Raw genomic sequence first — 19,961 nt, 5'->3', positions numbered from 1 at the left:
CCATGCTGACCAGGTGATGCCCAGGCTGTTATCCAGGAGCTTCTGGGGAGGGGTCACAGCCTGCAGGTGACATGGGACAGTATGACTTTGCACACAAATACTGCACTGGCTAAGCAAGCACCCCACATCCCCTTTCCTAACAGGCACTGACATAGGAGGTTAGTTAGCTCAGAGTGTCCTCATCATTCCCAAAAATGTCCAGCTCAAAACCTCCCTACTGTTTCAGTCATTTCTATTTCCTCTGCAGAAAGCAGCAAATCTGGTTGACAGCCAGCTGAGTGGTGGTGTTTAATGGATTGACTCGTCTATGGATTTCCTTAAAAAAAAAAAAGCCACCTCCAAACATTTAAATAAATAGAAGCCAGGATTAAATAAATCAGCTTAAAATTACTTTTGAGCCATTCCCAGTTATGTCACATGGAGGAAATGCACCACCAGGGTCCTTCCTTCACTGTTTTTTTCAAATATTAATAAGCAGTGTAATTGCAACATGACTCACAGAGATCTCCTGCCAAGCTGGAGAGACTATCTGCAAGATGCAGGCTTTCTAGAGCGTTGCAAAGGCAGATGTGTGCTCGGGGACTCTTTTGGAAAGGTCTGCATTGTAAGCAGCAGGGGATGGAAAATGGCCAGGCAGTTGCTTGCCTTTGCAAGTCATTCCCTTGCTTGCTCATTCCCTTCCCTCCTCTCTTAACGACCCCCTCACACATGGGATTTATTGCAGGATTGGGGTTTGGTGCTCTGAGCATGTAATGCACAGAACAGCGTGTGATTTTTATTCCATGAGGAAGGTCTGGGATGAGAAACCAGCCAGGATCATTTGTAGTTCTGGGCAAGAAGATCCAGCTGATGGTGGAGGCTCTACCACTGCCTGGGCCAGCTGTGGGCCATGCTGCCGGCCTCCTACCCAAGCACTGAAATGCTACAGGGAACAACTTAGAGGGGGATAAGACAACAACACCACCAAAACCGAGATGACTGGAACCAGAGAAGAAGGGTGAAGAAGGCAAGACAAGGAAGCAGGAAAATGGTGCAGCACCTTGGGAGATGGGAGATGAAGAGCTCAACAGCAGAGCAAGCTGCCTCAGGTTGCTGCCTGATTATCCTTGCTCACTTCCAAGCTGAGTGGTTCCCAGCCAACCTGATGCCACTGGGTATCTGATGCAGCCCTGCCAGGCAATGCTGCTGTTGCTGTCCAAGCAGTGGGTGCTGCTTAAATGCCTCATGAATATGGATTTGGCACTGCCAGCTTGGACACAATCCCCCTTGCATCTTTACAGAGGTTGTTGGAAAGCACCTGAAATCCCACTCAACAAGGTTCTTACCATGACCCCAGTCCCATGGGTGATGCCCCTTGGAAGGATCAACTCTCAGAGATGGAGAACAATGTTTATACATGAGAGAACCCCCAAGCAGGGTTTTCAGCTGGGCAAGTACCTGCAGGCTCTGCATTGAGTCTTCTTCAGTTTGGCCAAGAGGGTAAAACCCCTCAGTGCCAACACTGGCAAAGCCTCACAAAATACCTCAGTGCCACCAAAAAACCCAAAGCCCAGCTAGATGTGGAGACAGTAAGTTTCCAGGATTTTTGCAGCACCTACCTCATCCGACTCATCTGAGAGGGTCCGCAGCAAGATGGGGAAGAGGCTGTCGGTGTGTCGGAACATCTGGAAGCACAAGGATGGGTGGCATCAGTCCTACAGGCCTGGTCATGCCCAGCCACAGGACACCTGCCCTGAGGGAGGCTGCCAAGAGCTTCACCAGCACTTTCCATCTGAGCTGCAGAGCTCTTCTTCCTCAAGCTATGGGGTATCTGGCAGCCAAAGCCTTCTCAGAAAAGGCAGGTGGACACACATTTGCAAAACTACCAAGACAATCACAATTTGCACTGCTATCAAGGCAATGGGACAGGCTGGGAGCTGACAAGCTCAGTTGAATGCTGAGTCCCCAACTTACCTTACGAGGAGTCTTGATGTACAAGTGGTAAAGCCATTTCAGGACTGCAATTCTGGTCATCATCCCAATGGATGTATCACTAAGGTGGTAGTCCAGCACCTGAACTATTCCATCCAGGTTCAGGGTCACCTGTATCCTCTCACAGCTGCGTGGAAAGAAAAGAGGCTGGTTCAGTGTAACATCCAACTCATTCCTCCCATGGTGGGGAAGTCTACAACACCCCAGAGGCTGCATCAAACACCTCAGCTCAAACCCTCACTAGATGCAACTCACTAGATCAGGTTTCTAGTCCAGCCAGGCCTTGAACATGTCCAGAAATGGGCCATTCACAACTTCTCTGTGAAAACCATGCCAGTGCCTCACTATCCTGTGAGTAAAGAGTTTCTTCCTAACATCTAACCTAAATCTCTCCTAGTTCAAAACTGTTCCCCCTTGTCCTATTTACCTATGTAAACAGTCACTCTCCTTTTTTATAACGCTTTGGAAGTAACAGAAATCTCCAGTGCTTTGAGTGTGACCACTTTTCCCAAAGCGGCTGGTACCTACACAGAAGAAGGCACCACTCTAAATGAAAACAGTATCATGGCTGTGTGAGAAACTGGTCCATAGGGCAGCTGCCAGATCTGGGGTTCAAAGATTAGAGATCCATAAAATACACTTGGAATCCACCTCAAGGTTGACCAGCTCAAACATCTTCAGAGAACCTTAACCCACGTGTACTCAACTCCAACTTGTTGAAGGCATCCAGGTTCCACTGATCCCAGTGGATTTGTGCTGAGAACTGCAGATCTCACTGCCCCATCTGGCAGTGAGTTTGGGATGCAGCTCTCTGCTATAACCCTGCCTTGACACCTTCATCTTGCTTCCCAAAAGCCATCCCAAAAGATCAGGATAACCCCTCATCATAAACAAGGTCTGAAAGGAAGTAACTTGCTCAGCTCACCAGGACATTGTCTCTGTTAGAAATGGACAGCTGCTGCAGACTCTTAGCTCTTGGTCTCCCAGTTTTTCTCCCTAATAGCTGGGATTTGCACTGGGACAGGTGACCCCAGCACAGAAATTGTCATGATACAGCATTTTTATGTCCTGATTGTGATCCTGATGGCTTCCCACCCCCTTGACAGCAAGAATATGAGAAGCATCTGTCACAGGAGACTCATTTAAGGAGAGATAATAATTAGAACCAAGATGGTTGGAGAAGACCACCAAGGGGAGGCTGCACTCAAGAGCCACGTCACACCTCTGGTACCCAAAGTACTGAATTATTCAAGGCTGGACCAGGCTCTTGCCAATTTTTCCAGCCTGCACAGAGCTGCCATGCATCTTGTTTGATAAGAAATCCTAAGGGGCAGATTTCTCACGGTATAATTTGCAAGTAGAGCTGTGGCTTAATAGGATTTGATCTTCCCCAGGACACACGTTGTAAGGGCGAGACGAGGAGGCTGCAGCCCCTCAGAGCCCTGCGGGGATCTGACTGCTTGATCTGCCTCACGTAACAGATGCTGGGGGCCGCAAATTGCATTTCACTTTGATGTTGAAAACAACAGCCGAGGGCGAAATGCTCAGACACACAGAACTGAGGGGAAGGAGGGACCCAGACCATGAGGAGTTTGGGAGAGATGTCCAAGGGAGCAGCATGCCAGTTCACTTCAGCCAGCGTGACTGAACACTGTATTTGGTTTTCCTATAAAACCATCTCCCGTGGCAGCTGCATAGCCTGCCATGCTCCCAGTACACAGCTTCAGATGGAAGAGGAGAATGAAACCTTGACCCAGTAACACCTCCACACCAAATATACACATTGCCTGCACAGGATGGGGAAAAAGAAACCTCAGGGTAATGCATGTTTTCAGAAGCAAGAGGCCAAAAGGACGGCACAGAGAACTGGTGCCTGAAGCTGGGCAGTTTGGAGGTGGCTTTGACGCTGTCACATCCCACCAGCTCCATGCTGCTGTGAGGTAAGTGGGCAGGATGCAGGGTGCCATGGATTGCCACAGCACTGCTGTCTGCTGATGCTGGACTTCCAACAGCACAGTAGAAACTTGCTTCTACAAACAATTTCCAATCTGGTTTGTGCCAAAATCACTTGTGAAAACCTCTCTTCTATCCCTGCTCTTGATGCAGTACATGGGTAGAGCCTGGGTGTCTCAAGTCAAAACCCACCTGAGTGGAGCCCAGAGATGGTTGGGATCACCAGGTTGACCTGGAGCCAGGCAGCCCCAGCCACACTGTGTACCACTGCCCTGTGGCTCTGCTGGGCTCAGCTCCCACTAGGAGGGACTGAAGCTGGGAAAAGCTCCTCACCAGCTACCCTCTGTCCACAGCTGCTCAGATAAACCTTTTAGGGGGGCTGCTGGTGGAGAAGCAGCTCCTTTACTCAGCACAAAACCCAGGAACCACCATGAAAGGAGAGAGGTCTGATGAACATGGGAAATTGGGCTAAAAACCTCTCACCAATCCTCTGGGATAGAGTGGCACCAGACTGTCACGGGCTACCCCCCTTTTCAGGGGTTATGGCAGCAGCTGAGCGCTGCTGCAGCTCCAGAGCAGGGCTGGCAGCTCAGGCTGGCTCTCCCTAATCCCCAGGCAGAGGGAGCAGCAGTAATGGCATTGCGTCCATGTGATCCCCCGGGCCTGCCACGCCGCTCCCAGCGCCGGCATCTGCGGCAGGGCAGATGTCAGATGCAATCACTTCCATCTAACCCACTACCCCAGATTCTCCTCCCGAGGATGAGCCTGGCCTTGGCACCGCCCCTGCTGCTCGCCTGTGACAGTGAGAAGAGCTTCTAGGGCAAACTGAGCAATGATGGGGGCTGTGCCAGGCTCTCACCTCTGAATACTGGGAGCCTTTGCTCAAGCTCAGTGGCGGGGCAGAAGACCTATCCCACAGCACTTTCCTCCATTTCAGAAAGCACCTTCAGCATGAGGATTGAGGTTACTTTCCCACTACATTCAACCCACAGCAATGTTTTTCACTCCATGTCCTTTATCAACGCATTTTCTCACTTCTCCCCTTTCTTCAAGGGGTTCTGCCTTCTCTCTCCTCCTCAGTCACCTTTTCTCTGCCAATGTCTGAGCTGTCATCTTTCTCCTGGCCTCCTGCCTGGTCCAGCTGCTTTCCTGACCCCATTTTCAGACAAGGTTAAGGTCCAGGCCAGGATCTAGCCTTTAGGCAAGCACAGCAAAATGGCCTTGCCAAGGGTGGAAATATCCAGGTTCTTTCACTGTGGTCCAAGTCACAAGGGCAGCTCCCATACAGGCTGGCAGCTGTGCTGCTCAATGGGCTCGAGCCAGGGGCCAGGAGATAAATAGCTCCTCTCTGCTATTGGTCTCACAAGCTGTCACTTTCTTGTCCTTCATTGCTCTCATTTCAGTCCTCTTGGCTTCCTTCTGCTTACTGCAGTTGTCAAGATCTCCCAGGGAAGCCATGAGGCCAAGGTCTGGGCAGAGGCATCAAGTCCAGCAAGCTGGAGATCATTGTGGCAAGGGCTGGGGCAGTGTGCCTGGGGTTCCCCTCCAGCTCACCCACCCAAGCATGAAGTGGAAGCAGCAAAGGGAAGCCATCTCCTCACTCCAGGCTGGAGAGAAGGACCAGAAAGAGCCTCTGGACGTAAAAGCTATGCAAAACAAGGTGCTGGAGAATGGGATTCCAAGGCAGGCTTGGTGCCTTAGCTCAAAGCAAGCCACCATGCTGAGCACCCCACACCATTCCTATCCTCCACCAAAGTATTTCCACCTCCATGAGCTCTCCAAATGCACCTTCAGGGTGCATCAGGCTCTGGGCATGGGGGAACAGCAACTTCCAGCATGAGACAAGCAGCAGCTATTTTAGCTTTGTAGGAAGCACTAACTACCACATCTAAAAGCCTGGTTTAATTGCAGGCTTGGGCAGTTCAGCCACGTGGCAGCCACTTGCCCCTTCTGCAGAGCAACACACAACTTTACATGTCCATGTGCTGCTGACCACCACCTAAGGCATGAAGACTTCCTTGCCTCAGGAAGTATCACAAAGGCTCTTCTTGGAGATTTCATGTCCCTTATCTAGTTTGGTGAGGGACTGTGATCCCATCAACCTTGTCCCATCATGCAGACAGCCTAACACTGACAACTTTCAGCTGTGCCCGACCCTCTGCCCAGTAGCACCATCAGGAAGTTGTCTCAAACAGTTCAGGTTTTGTTTTGAAACACCAATGCAGTTACAAGAGCCTAAAAAACACTTTCCAGCTGTTTTGGTCCACTGACGCAGGACAGACATCTGGATCTTCTCCTGTGGCAGCTCAGACCAACGGAAGGAAGCCCGGGCTCTGCTCCAGCAGCCATGCTTCCACCTCCCCTTCCTGGATCCAGGCTCACACCAGCTAACACAGCAGCAGCATGCTCAGCCAGGCCATGAGAATGATCCAGCACCTTTGAAACGTGGTTCTAGTCCACTTCCAGTGACACTTTTTGCAGAAGCTAGAAGTGGGGCCCCCCATCTGGACAGGGAACCCCAAAACCCCTCCAGCCCTGCATAGTCAGGCTCTCCCAGCAGCCCCAGATTCTGTCTTGGCACAGACACAGTCTCCACCTCCTAGTGGATGCCACCAGGAAACTCCCCTCAAGTAAAGCTGGCAAATACTTGGGAAGAATTTTGAAACACATTTTAGGAGCAAGGGGATTGCGTGTGTCAGTTTGTGGCCACAGGAATGTGCCCAGCATCCATGTGTTGAGCAGTCAGGCCTTGTCATCTTCTTGGATGCCATCTTCCCAGAACATGGCCCTCTGCAGACACCAGGCCATGATCTCCTCTGCCCCCACTGACCGAGGTCCTCCCTTCCCTGCTGCAGCAGCACTGTCCCTCTGCAGCCAGCTGGGGAAGGCAGGGGAAGGGGGCGTGAGAGCTGCATGCTTGGCGCTCGGCCATGCTCCCTCACTTGATCGCTGGGGGAGGGGGGGGAAAGAACAAAAACAGAAGCAGAGTGACTTCATCTTAAAAGGCAGCTGCAACTTCCTCTGTTTGCAGGCTTTCCAGCTTTTCCCAGCAACACAACGTCTTCCTGCGGTCCTGCCTTGACACCCAGTGGGCATTCAGCGTGCAGCAGCTGCCGCTCTCCGGTGTGAATTATGGCTGCTGAGGGCCACGGGTGCCAGCTCCCGCCTTCCTCCAGCTCCAGCCAAGCCAGACAGCCTGAGCAATGCATGGAGCACCAGGCAGATGTTCAGGGCTCCTGTCAGCCATGTACAGCCCTCCCCCAACCCCGGGTCAGTCCCGCACAACAGATGCAGGAGTGAAAATGATTCAGGTGCCAACACTGAATCAGGAGAGAGGTCACACATGGCAGGTAAACCCCATGGTAAAGCCTGGAGTCTCCTGTTGAAAAGGGCAAAGGAGGGCTCAGGAAAAAGTCCGTCTGCAAAACCAGGTCTCTTAAAGATATGGAGGGTCTTGCCTTCTGTCCCAGATGGTTTTCCCTGGTGGTTGAGTTGCTGACAGAACATTTCAGCTCAAGCAGCTGTTCTCCTTCCGGCTCTCAGTGACACTGGCACAAGTCATCCCAGCTCTCCCTGCTTCTGACCCTCTTCGATTTTCACTCCTTCTCTCCCTCATGTACAAGATCTTCAGCATAGAGCCATGGTTATCACTTGTCCTCCCGAGTCAATGCCTCTTCTTTCTCTTTTCCCACCCAGCTCCCCATTTCAGCTCTATGCACATCCACTTCTGCACTTGCTAAACTTCAAGGGTTGAGTAGGGTCAGGACACATCAACCACAAAAAAGCCAGGGAAAATAATTTAACCACCATAAACCAACATTTAGGTGCCAATGAAATGACCTGTACTTCCAAGAGAGGAAAAAAATTAAGGGCATCATAAAGACCAAGGAGTAGCTGGGCTGTGCAGAAATGCAAAAAAAGAACAGAGAGTACAGACCATCAACTTGAAAAGCTGATGCTTGCACTGCTCTGGGATGTGTTGTGATGGGCATCACGCTGGTAGGATGCAGCTAAAGCAAGGCAATCCTATTTTGGGGATCAAACAACAAATAAAAATAAGCATCAGCACAATTAAAATGTTGGAAATCACTGCCTCTGAGTAAAGGAACTGCAGGCAGCAGGAGGAAAGGAAAGCTATTAGAACAGATGGATTTGTCCCCCAGTTCAGATAGCTGGATGGGAAGAAAGGTATTTGCAGGAGAGATCATGCTGGGCAGGGCTGACAAATGCCACAAAAGGCTGGCAGGAGGCCAAGACCTGCTCAGCCCTAGGTCCAGTCCCATAGACCTGGGCTGTGGTAGGCTGCCAAGACAGCAGCATGGAACAGGGTCAGTCTCTTCAGGGGAAAAACACCCCAGTTCATTATAAAGTCAAGACATTTTGGTGCAAATACATCAGAGAGAAGCAGTCAGCTCCTACAGCATCCCCAGTCATCCACCCGACTGGGACTCAAGAGACCCCATCTGCCTCCCAGCCCAGCCCCTGTCAGTCATTGTCTGTACCCCAAGAAGCCTTCCCTTCTTCTCAAGCCCCTCTGAAGCAACAAACAGATCCTACCTGGTTACTGTGAAGACACCACTGTTGCTGGAGTCACCGGATGCATCCAGAGAACCTGGGGGCAGAAAAACAGGAAACACAGCTAGTGTGGTGATGGGGAAGGTAGACAGCAGGACTGAGAGGCTGGAGAGCTGCATGACCTTCTACAAAGACATCACCAGTCACTGAGGGTCCAGGGACCCAAGGGATCCCTTCTGCCTGCAGTGAGCATTTCACTCTCCTTCTCAAGCCCTTCTCTGATGCCAGACAAGCTGGTACAGAACTTCACTTACCCCACAAAATACAGATGGGCGCAGCTTCAGATAACTGCCCCAAACTGAGTCCCCTCCTCTATAAGAGACCCAGACACATCCTGCTGATGGTTTCAACCATTCTCAAAGAAGTAGCTCAGAACTGCAGAGCTGCCTTTAACTCTCTTTATTTCAATTCCTAAACATACCACATGCATAGTGAAGCTAGAATCCAACCCAGGACATCTCCACTTGGCCATAGCCTGACTTCAGGTCAAAGCCCAGTGACTCAAACAGCTTTCCAACCTCTGCTCCATGCTAAAACTGGGTCTCACAAGCACGGTGACAAAGCATTACAAGATGAACTTGACTCTTTGTGCCCCCTTGTGCCAACAGCCTCTACTCACACAAGCAACATCACCACATCAGCACACCCAAAGAACAGAGCTGAGTTTCTCACAGAAAGGCATCAGAATTTTAGCTGATCCTGACTGCTTCAAGGTGCAAATTGATACCAGAGGGGCTGAAAATAAAGCAATTAAGCTTTCTGTTGATATTATAAAGGTCTTCTGTGATAGATTTTAATACAAGAGATACAATACTGCTGTGCTATGGCAGTAAATTTTTCTGCTTAATCTCTTCTAGTAAAAAAAAACTGTATAGAGGTAGGTAATGAAAGCTTTTCAACCTTTATTGAAGACTAAGATGCTTATTTAGACTGATATTTTGAGGTGCCTGGGTCCACATTATGGATAAAAACCAGAAAAAACAGGAGGAAAAAGCATGTTGCATTGGCCGGGAATCGAACCCGGGCCTCCCGCGTGGCAGGCGAGAATTCTACCACTGAACCACCAATGCTGTCCTACGTGCTCCCCCCCCACTCCTGTGGCATCCTCCTGCCATCCCAACTGCTGCCCACACCCCCACTGCCACCACACCCTGCCCCGGCAGCTCCCTCAGCAGCTCCCGGCTTCCCTGCCTTCCACTGCTGCTGTCGGACAGGGAAATCCTCCAGTCCTCATCCCATCCTCCTGCTCCCTCTCACGACAGGATTTTCCCAAAGCCACTGGTGGCCGGGTTACAGGAGAGCGCTGGGCTGAAGGCGCAGCTTTAGAAGAACTAATACGAGCCCTTGAGATTTACGCATTAACACATATTTCACACACCTGGACAACAAAGATGTGTTGTGCCACAAGAATGTTTACGCCAAGACCACAGCATGCAAGGGATGTTGGAGGGCTGACACCACTGCTGCTCCCAAGCATTGATTCATGGGCACCACTTGGATTCTTTTACTTGAACCCCCCTTCAGGTCTCCCATCCCATTTGCAAACTTTTGTCTTTTATGTTCTGGAAATTTTAGGACTGGGACAAGACCTGCAAGATGGTCTGGAGAGCACCGTGAATCTGGAAATGATCCAAAATTCTTCTCTTTTCTGTTCTCTACCATTCCCCACCACACACATCCTCCTCCATGAACACGCTGATGCTCTCCCAGGACTAACACAGCTCTCTGAGCTCTTCTTTGGGTGATGATGCCTGCTCCCAAACTAAAAATTATCTTTTTCAGGTCAACTTGATGACTAAGTTGAAGGGGAGCATGGTGAGAGGATGGGGATGCTCACCAGGGCACGCAGCAATGCAGTACCACCTGGGCTCCAGGTCAGACCAATGACCCTCTCATGCAGCCTTCAACAAGCGTGTCCGTCTCACCAGAGGATCATCTGTGCAACATGTTTCCAAATAAAGCACAGAGATCCCATGTACTCTGAGCTGCTTCAGGACACCAAACCAACTCAAGAACTTCTCTTGAGAACATTCCCTTGACCTTCCTTACACCTCTACTGGCCCAGATCAACAGGGACTCACCAGCAGTCACTGCCTCTGGCCTGGAGAGGGATTCCTCTGAGGTGGGCTCTGCTGGTATGGTCATTGATGGCTTGGCCTCATCCATTTCATCATCCTCTGGGATAACCAGCTTCATCAGGCTCTGGTTGCACACGTTTGCCACCTCCTTGATGTCTGAGTGAAGGCAGTGTAAGGAACATGCAGTCCCACACATGGGCAGGTGCCGGCCATGGAGAAGCCACTGCAGCCCCATCAGAGTTGCCCCAGCCCAGCTACTGCAAGCACCCTCACATCCAAAGGGCCAGTGTGGGTGTTAGCACTTGGTGGGAGAACTTTTCCTGGACCTGCACCCAAAGGGCAGGAAGCAGGCAGTGGAACAGGCGCTTCCCCGAGGGTTTCTGCAGCAGGAATGGAATGGGAGCAGCTCTGAGCTACAAGGATACTCTTCTTGCGATCGTCGTAGGACAGACATGGCAGGACAGCCGTCAGGATCCCTGAGGAGTACGGCAGCATCACACGGCCAGCCAGCTGGATGAACTCCCGCATCCAGCACATGGCTGTCAGCTGGATCAGGTCATCTGCAAGACATGAGACCAGCAAAGGTGAGGGAAAGGGCAGCACTGGCTCCACAGGCCAAGGACCACCTGCAAGCAAGGAGCTCCCTCTGCTCCATCCCAAGAGAAGCTCATCTGAGACAGTTTAGTCCCAGAGGAGATCAGTGAGACCTGAGCTTCCAGTGAGCTTGAGATTAAACACAATCATTATGTTTCAGTTAACCCAGTTCAACCCATAATGCAGGTTTCCTCATTTAAAAGTATTCTGTCAAGCTTCCCAATGCCTAAGGATATATCTTCAGTCACACCCACTGCAGCTGTGTGTCAGGGTCTAGCACCATTCCTAGAGGTGGGGTTTTAACAACCTCCCTAAATTCTGGTAAAAGGCACCACTGCCATGGCACTCTGCTGGTGCAAGGCCAGATTTTAAGCTTAAACAGTGTAAATTCATTGGGAGTTAGTTTAATCAAGAGCAACCAATCTAAGTCTATCTATACTTTTCTATCTCCCAGGAAACCCACTCCCATTCAGCAACATTTAAAGAGCACAATGGGCAAAACCTGGGAACAAGATTCTTCTCAGCAAACACATCCAGCTGCAGCTGCAACCCTCTGCCTACACAACCGACCCAAGGGAGCTACAGTGCAGCACTGGCACAGAGCCCACACACATCCTTAACACTCTGACCTATGCACCAAGTGCCACCAGAGGTTACACTAAGACCTTAAGGAGATCCTCCCAGAAGTGTTGGATATCCACAGGTGCCAAATACTTTTTAGGCCCCTCTGTTTTGGAGGATGCCAGATCTGTGCTCTGGCTGGGGAATCTGCAGTACAAACTCACCTGCTGCCTGGCAGTGGATCACCAGGATATTGGCCATTTCTGCAAACTTCACACTGGAGGGATTCTTCTTGATCTCCTTGAGGAATTCCCCAAGAGCCACCTCACACCTGTGGAGAGGCAGAGCAGATGGTCAGTGCTCGATCACCTTAGACAGAGCAATTAGGGAGACTCATCATCTTAGACAGAGCAACTTATGGAGACTGTCTCCTCCACGTGCACATGGAGGGATGCTGGTGGCATGGCAGAAGTGTCTTTGCACAGAGGCAGGGACAGGAAAGATGAAGCTGACAAGCTCACCCTGTCCCACAGGAGAGACTGCACACAGGTGCAAGGACAGAGGTGATGGCAGCACAGAGCCCCCCACAGCTTTCACAGCTCCCCCACAGCCACCCAGGTTCTGTGAATATGGAGGTGCCTGGGATGAGGAGCAGTGGGGCAGGTGGTACCCAAAGCTTTCAGTGCTTGTTCCTTGACATGTAGATGCTGGGAAAAAAAAGATATAGGGAGGATCCAGAAAGGCACTGCAGCAAGATAGACCCAGGCCAGTCTCACCACTTATGCCCTACAAAACCAGTCTCACCACTCTCTCCTAGCACAAAGTGCCAACCAAGATCCTTTGACTTCCCTGAAAACATGCAGACATTCCTACGCTTCAAAATGCCTCTGTCTTGGGACCAGCACTGTATCTGTGGAGCAAGCTCCCAATCCTTGCTTCTCTTCTCCAGCCAGGAGATGCTGGGATGGAGCTCTGCCTTGCCAAGAGTTTCTCATGCTGCAAGTTTCTTCAGAGAGCTCATGCCCATCCCAGAACCACACATGAGACTCTGTGGCTCTGAAATCAGGTGCTGGGAAGGCAACAACTCAACCAAGCCAAAACAGTTTGTCCCCCAGTAGAGAGTAGGGCATCCTCCATGACCATGGGATAGGGGAGACCCTTGCCAAGGACACTTTGATCCACTGCCCAAGCCAATTTGTCTCCCACCACACGTGGAGCTTCACTGCAGTTACCCACGAGTAGAAAAAGTCATGGGTGAACAGCAGACACTACACAGTCCTTGAAAGCAGCCAGCCTCCACACTCACATTTTCCGTATCTCCTTGCTGTTGTCTCCCAGAATCTGGAAGAGTCCATCTAGGATTTCTGGAAGGTAATCCAAGAGGTTGATATCAGGCACGGACTCTAAGACCAGGATCTAGATCAGAGAGGAATACAAAAGAAGAGGAGAATTTTCAAGATGCTGACTAACATCACCAGCCCAAATCTCGCAGGATACTGAGGAATTCAGAGCTGAGCTGTGTGGGGTAGGGGGAAGGAAAAGAGGACACTGTGGAGTTGCCCATCTTGGAAAGCAGCTGAACTAGCACAGCAAGCAAGCCATCAGCCTGCAGCAGTGCTGCATTTCTAATCAGAGCTCTGCTAAACAAAGCAGGGATCAGGAATGACTGCCTAGACACATCCAGGCAGACCTGGGGTGGCAACAATATGGCTGAGAGGGGGAGCACAAGGGAACACATTTCCCCAGACCTCAGCCAAGCACCAAGAGCTCCTGCTTTGCACAGAAAGGAGGGAGCAAGTGGAGATCCCTTGCCTCCTGGAGAGCAACATCTCTCCATCACCTCTGCATGATGGAAAGCAGCCTAGCCCTATCCCTTGGGAGACTGTAACCTCTAGAGCACAGTATGTCCATTTATACAAGCAACACTTTGAGTGTACTTTCTAACTTGGTGTGCCACGTCCTGAACAGGCTGGCAGAAGTGCACTGCCATGTCCCTGCCACTGCAACAACAAGGTGACAGGGAGCAGGCCTTTTAAAGAAGCAGGTAAAAAAACTCTGCTGACTTAAAAATCTGCCTGAATAAATCCAGGAGCCTGAGCTCACACATTGCTGTGGGTATCTGCAGTTTCCCTGGACATGGGAAGCTGATGGGACACAATGTCCTGGAGTTCAGAGTGGCAGGCACAAACAGCACCCCATGCACCTACCCAGGATATGATGAACTGGCGGGCGTACTGGTTGTTGGAGTAAATCCTCTCACGCAGCAGTGGGATGAAGCCCACCAGGTCGAACTGGTTGCTCTCTGTCACGATATCCTGCAGAGCCCAAGCAGAGGGTGTTAGAATGACTGCCAGCATGCAGCAACCCTAACCCAGTCTTTTTGAGCCATGTGACAGGAAAAAGATGACAAGCATGAGTCTGCAGGTCAGGAGACCTGGGGAGAAGGAATCATGCAGTTTATCCAGGCAATAAGCTGGCAATCCCCCTCAGGCAGAGACCAATGCTGAGCATGACCCAGACAGGGATGCTCCTGCCTGCTGTGTGCCAGCCTGGCTGAAGAGGAAGATGGGAAGCTTCTCTAATTCATGCCTCAGTGCTGTGCTGCACACATGAGCAAGCACTTCTGATGCAGCCACGTGGATGGGGTGGGAGAGTCCCCTGACTTCCCTTTACAGCTCTTTCCACACGCTTGGTAGATTTTGCTGCACGGCCAAGTCCCTGGCCTTGGTGCAGTGGAGCAGATCTCCCAACAGGAAGGTTTGCAGCAGCAGACTGGTGTGATAACAAGGAGTAAGGGCAGGGCCTGGCAGGAAGCTGCTCACCTCTGAACAGCAGCAGAAAAGGAACTGGGAGGTCTATGGCAGTAAAAGCCCATCAGCAGGCAGAACAGGAACGGGAACCAAGCCCACACCCTGAAGTAGTAACAGAAGCTCCACTCACATCATGACTCCCTCAGGCAAGGGAGAGAGAGCAGAGGAACAGCCCTCCCACTGCCTGGCACAGCACTGCAACCCTCAGGCTCAAACCTTGCTTCCATCAGCTCCCATGAGCTGAATGCACACAAGGCACTGTGTTAACCCACCAGTCCCTCCACCCAGCTGCCTGAGAAGGCCACCAGAGCCTTGATCAAAGAGGCTGCAGTCAGTGAGAGAAAAAAATGTTTTTACAGCAGCCACAGGACTGAGGCAGGATGGCTTTAGCAGCTGCAGCCTTGGGGACTGACATGTTCCCAGCCAGGACGTGGCACCAGCTTGCACCAAGGACTCTTGGAGAGCAAAAATACCTTGAGGAGCCGATCAAGGAGCTCAGAGCCACTTTTGACATTTGGGTCAGGATCAGCAGCCAGCTGTGAAAGACAGAAACAAAGAAACATTGCAACAGTGGGTCCCAGGCCTGCTCCCTGCTCTACAGCACAGCTCCCAGTAGGCTCACAGGACTGTTACTCTCCTTTGACAATACAAGGAGAGACATACAGAGGTCTCTTTATCTCCAACTTCTTATTAGGCACCAAAAAATTCTCCTGAGAGACTTCTCCCCTAAGGGGGAGATCAAGCACACATCACCTCCCCAAGCTATGCAGGTTTTCATGGGCCAGCAGTCACACTCTCAAAGAACAGAGAAATGCAGGTTACCATGAAAATCTGCAAAGGCAGACACACACAGACACTACAGACCCAACAAAGCCAAAGTGCTGCAGAGCCACTTTGCCTGCAGCAGCTCTCTCAGGCTCATTTTCTAATACCATTCAACAAGGAGCAGGAAAATACATCCTGGAAGTGAGGACAGACAACAAGGTATCTTACAATCAGCTTCATACCCACAGTATCAGTGGCTACTGTGTAGAAACTGCTCATTTTGCTGATCCTTGTGGGTCCCTTCCAACTCAGAATATTCTGTGATTCTGTCCTTCAGACCTGTCTGGGTCAAAGTAAACCAGTTTGCTTGGAAAGAAATCCTTGGACAACTTGGTTTGACTTGGAGATGATGACAACTAGTCCTCAAAAAGTACATGGGGGTTAAGAGGAAGCTTCTTACCTTGCTGAGGCCATCAAAGAGCACGTTGAAGTGTGGGAGGACAGAGCCCCTGGCCACCTTGACAATGTTGTAGAGAGCCTCGCAGGCGTAGTACCGCAGGCGACTGTCAGCATCATTGAAACACGTCAGCACCGGCTCGATCAGCTCCTTCAGGTACAGCCCAGAGTCCTGGGGGCACCAGGAGACTGCTTAGCTAGGGACCATGCCATAGACAGGGGAAGAGATGGTGCTGCCCTGGCACATACTGCAAATACTCAGGCTTGGGATGGCTTTAGTGCACCTATGCTGGGTGGGATTTACTAATGAATTTTGGATTTTATTACTGAATTCTGTTATTCAGGTACAGTGAGAGCAATCAGGTTTACTGGGCATCTGCCTCATCTCCTGCCTTCAGGGCAGAGGGAGCCAGGGATGGATTTCTGCATGGGCCAGTGTCAGCAGTGCACAGCAGGAGATGGAAGGGCTGCAACTCTTGTCAGCTCTTTTAACACAAACTAGCACCCAACTAGTCCTACTGCTGGAAACTGAAGAGGGACAGAAGCCCTTTAACCACACCTAGGCAGCTGCCAGGACGTAACCCAGACCAGAAAGTGCTCCTGGGCCCAGAGGGTGTGTGGCTGGGTGTGATGGGGAAACTCCAACACAAGGTAGTTGTAGGTTGCAATGCAGGGAGGGAGCTGCAGGGCGACCAGCCTGCCTCCTCCTATCACACTGACCCAAGAGGAGCTGCTGTTCTCTCACCACAACCTGCACAAGCCAAAACCCCCCCCATACCTACCTTGCCCAGCGCAATGGAGCAAGCAGCGAGGCCAATGAGTCCTCCTTTCCGGCTGTGGGGGTGCTGGGAGAGTGCAAACTCCTGGGACAGGATCTGGATCACGTGCTTGATCTGAGATGTGTTGTTCTGAGCCACAAACTCTCGTACCAGCCTGGGGAGAGCATGGGGAAGCACACAGGGAGGTTTAGGTTCTGGCTGATACAAACATTGAGGGGCTTGGTGACAGAGACAGGGACTTTCAGGGACTTTCACAACAAGCATCAGAAAAAGCAGTACTGAAATGGGGAATCCTTAAGGAACCCAAAAGTGAAACCAGAGCTCTCCCTTCCTCTCCACTCACATCCACCAGCAGCTCCCTGCCCTCCTGCTGCTTCAGCCTGCAGCCTCCAACATGTTCATAAACTCTCAGCCCACGCTGCGCTCTCAAGGGCTAACCCAGTGCAGCTGTGTGCTTGCAGAGACGTTACCAGGTCTTCAAACACCCTCTCCAACACGGCAGGTTATCAGGGTCACTTACCCCCAGCATGGCACAAGATGGGACCTCAGCATGCACCCAGCTGGTGGCTTGGCAGTGAATTGCTGCCCACCAGGCCTACACACAGTGCCATGGTTTTGAACCCTTCCAGCCACCCACACAGTGCTTCAGTTAATACCCTGTATATTTAACTTTACTACTAACAGTATATTTCAACATATTCTTAAACAGCCCAATATTTAACAAAAAGCCAATACAGTTTCCATATATAATACCTGCTTCTCCCTAGTAACTTGCAGCTCATTATCCAGTGATAATTAACACATCAGCTGTCAATGAAGAAACTCATATACCTGCTCCTGCCTACAGAACTGCTTCCAAGCCCCAGCATGCCCACCCAGCCCTTCAGCCTCAGTTTGCTGTTGGCAGAGCTCTTGGCCAGGCAGGGAGGTGCAGGCAGCGGGGCAGGCTGTGGCGCAGGCAGCAGTGCAGGCAGGGGTGCAGGCAGCAGTGCAGGCAGGGGTACAGGCAGCAGGAGCATTGGTGGTTCAGTGGTAGAATTCTCGCCTGCCACGCGGGAGGCCCGGGTTCGATTCCCGGCCAATGCAGTGCTCTTTGCCTCCTTTTTGCTTGCATTTCTATCCATAATGCAGATTTAGGCACCTCAAAAACTCACCTAAGTAATCATCTTTACCTTAACCGCCAAAAAAGGTGCAAAAGCCTTCACTGCCGAACTCCACAGAGGGTTTCTTTGGCACTATATGAATCTCTCACTCCTGAGCGGTGTCGCACTTTATAATCCAGGAAAACCATTACAGAAGATGTTTATGAACTTTTCGTCCCCAAAATTACGAACACCAGCTCTATTCTCATCTCACTCTGTGCAAAGCAGCTGCTCCCTTTTGCCCTGGGGATACCAGGCAGTCCCTCCCTCACTCTCCCTTATCCAAAGCCAAGTTCTCCAAGTTACAGCCTGATCCACATCCACAGACTGCTGTAGGGATAATGGCTCCATTTCCAGTCCTGCTCTAAGAAGAGAAACACACTGAGATTGAGCATGACAGACCACTGGGGCGATCATTTTACTACCTACGTTTTACAGATGCAGCTTTGTCTAAACAGAAGTAAGTTTACAGACTTCATGAGTTTAAAGGACTAAAGATTCAATTAATGAGGCAAAAAGTGCAGTATCGGAGCCTGCAAGCATCAGGAGCTCTTCCTGCATTATCAGCTGAAGGAGGAGGTGGTTCCTGAGTAAAGAGGCAGCAAGTCCCTCCTGGCTTGATGCCATGGACATGGAAGTGATGCTGTTGGGGGAAGTGATGCTGTTGGGGCCATTCTATGATGGGTTTTAGATGAACTAAACCTGTGAAATCTGTAGAAAAGGTTGGCCCTTGCCTTTTTCCTCCTCACACTCTTCCCAAGTTGTACTTCCAGCTTGATCAGATGAACTGCCTGACCCCAAAGCAGACTTTGGTTGGTGCAAGGCCAGCATAAACCCTTAATCCTGGGGCAGAGTAAGCTGGAGTAGAGCTGCTTGGATAAGGCACAGAGTATCACCCCTCACAATGCAGCAAAGAAGTTACTCAAGTACTCCTGAGGCTGGAGTTATGAGGACACTGCAAGAATCCCACCATGCAACACTGCAATCCACCCACAATAAATTATTCCTATAACAAAGAGAGAAAATGAGAGAAAACTAGACACACCAAACAGCAGAAGGGGCTCGCTGGGTTGGGTTTGAACCAGAGCACACACTCCCCTTGTCCCAGGCGCCATTTTTCTCTGGACCTCTCACACAGCACCCTCCATGTTCAAGGCAGGCAGTTCCCACATCACATCCCTCACTGAACTCTCAGCACAGCAACTCCATCCCCATATAACCGACTGCCTGACTGCTCCCCTTGCAGGCTCACCATGGCCACATCTCCCACCCAAAACTCACCCACCAGTTTGGCCCATCACCCCCAGCCCTGTGCAGGGCTGCACCCTGAGGCAATGTTTCAGATCTCCTGCAGGAGCTGAGCTCCCAGGCAGTGCCCAGAGAGGACACAGTCCTTCCCAGGGAAAGCTGTGGCCAAGCACGGCACCCAGACCAGCACAGCGAGGGTGAAAAGACAGGCAAGGAACACGTACAAGCAACACCTCAGGGGCATGGCCGCACCAGAAGGTGCCCGCAGACCTTTGCCTGGCATGATCCAAAAGGAAGGCCCAGATGTGCTGGAACAGCAGCTGTGCAGGAAGAACCAAGAGCAACACCCCATGGCCAGGGCTGACAGTAACCCCTCCCATCTCTCTAGCCAGGATCCAGCACGGGACAAGTTTGGGTGAGCCCTCGGGGGAGAGGCACTAGCACTCTGGATGTGTCGCAACAGAGCAAGCAGTACATTTCCAAGGAATTCCTACAGGGATGCCACTCACGTATTCACCTCGCCCCGGGCACCCACGGCCAGAATGAGCCTTCTGTCAGGGGCTCCTGGGATGCGCCCGGAGCCAGCGGGTCCTCACGGGCACCAGGAGCTGGCACACCCGGGATAAGTCTCGGTGCCCGGTGGGATGGGGCTGGCAGACAGGGAGCAGCTCTGGGAGAGATCCCTGCTGCCCGAGAACCGCCCACGGCGCTGTCCCCGACAGGGTCACCGCGTCACCTCAGCCCCTTCCCGCAGGGTGCCAGGCCAGCAGCCCCGGTACCGGGGGGTGCCCGCCATCCCCGCAGTGCCCGCCCCACCGGGCAGCCGGGCCGCTCCCCCCCGCTGTACGGCTGGACCCACCCAAGCATCACGGGCCGGCTCCCGCCACGCCGGGGCCGCAGGGAGCCCCAGCACCGCAACACCTCTCCCCGCCCTTCCCGGGGCAACGGGCCGGGCTCCCTGACACAGCACCGGGGCCGCCCGCACCGGCACCGCCCTCCTTCTCGCTGCCCTCCCGGTTCCCGGATCCT

General features: G+C 51.7%; 1 protein-coding gene and 2 non-coding genes across 3 annotated transcripts in view; 1 reads left to right on the top strand and 2 right to left on the bottom strand.

The window, feature by feature from the left end:
* Positions 1-19,961, bottom strand: part of VAC14 (VAC14 component of PIKFYVE complex) — a 58,936-nt gene that overhangs the window by 38,827 nt on the left and 148 nt on the right. The window contains exons 2-12 of the mRNA XM_030956266.1: positions 16,546-16,696; positions 15,768-15,935; positions 15,016-15,078; positions 13,940-14,047; positions 13,039-13,148; positions 11,957-12,063; positions 11,003-11,137; positions 10,581-10,733; positions 8,482-8,536; positions 1,954-2,098; positions 1,599-1,664 (exon numbers count right to left, since the gene is read on the bottom strand). Of these exons, the coding sequence (XP_030812126.1) occupies positions 1,599-1,664; positions 1,954-2,098; positions 8,482-8,536; positions 10,581-10,733; positions 11,003-11,137; positions 11,957-12,063; positions 13,039-13,148; positions 13,940-14,047; positions 15,016-15,078; positions 15,768-15,935; positions 16,546-16,696 (1,261 nt within the window). The remainder of the gene's footprint in view (positions 1-1,598; positions 1,665-1,953; positions 2,099-8,481; positions 8,537-10,580; positions 10,734-11,002; positions 11,138-11,956; positions 12,064-13,038; positions 13,149-13,939; positions 14,048-15,015; positions 15,079-15,767; positions 15,936-16,545; positions 16,697-19,961) is intronic.
* TRNAG-GCC lies at positions 9,499-9,569 on the bottom strand. The gene has a single exon. It is a non-coding gene; the product is annotated as a tRNA-Gly (tRNA).
* On the top strand, positions 17,558-17,628 carry TRNAG-GCC. The gene has a single exon. It is a non-coding gene; the product is annotated as a tRNA-Gly (tRNA).

Source organism: Camarhynchus parvulus, chromosome 11 (assembly GCF_901933205.1).
Source record: "Camarhynchus parvulus chromosome 11, STF_HiC, whole genome shotgun sequence".
NCBI classification, from domain to species: domain Eukaryota; kingdom Metazoa; phylum Chordata; class Aves; order Passeriformes; family Thraupidae; genus Camarhynchus; species Camarhynchus parvulus.
Note: the sequence above shows the minus strand (reverse complement) of the source record. Positions and strands in the feature narration are given on the sequence as shown.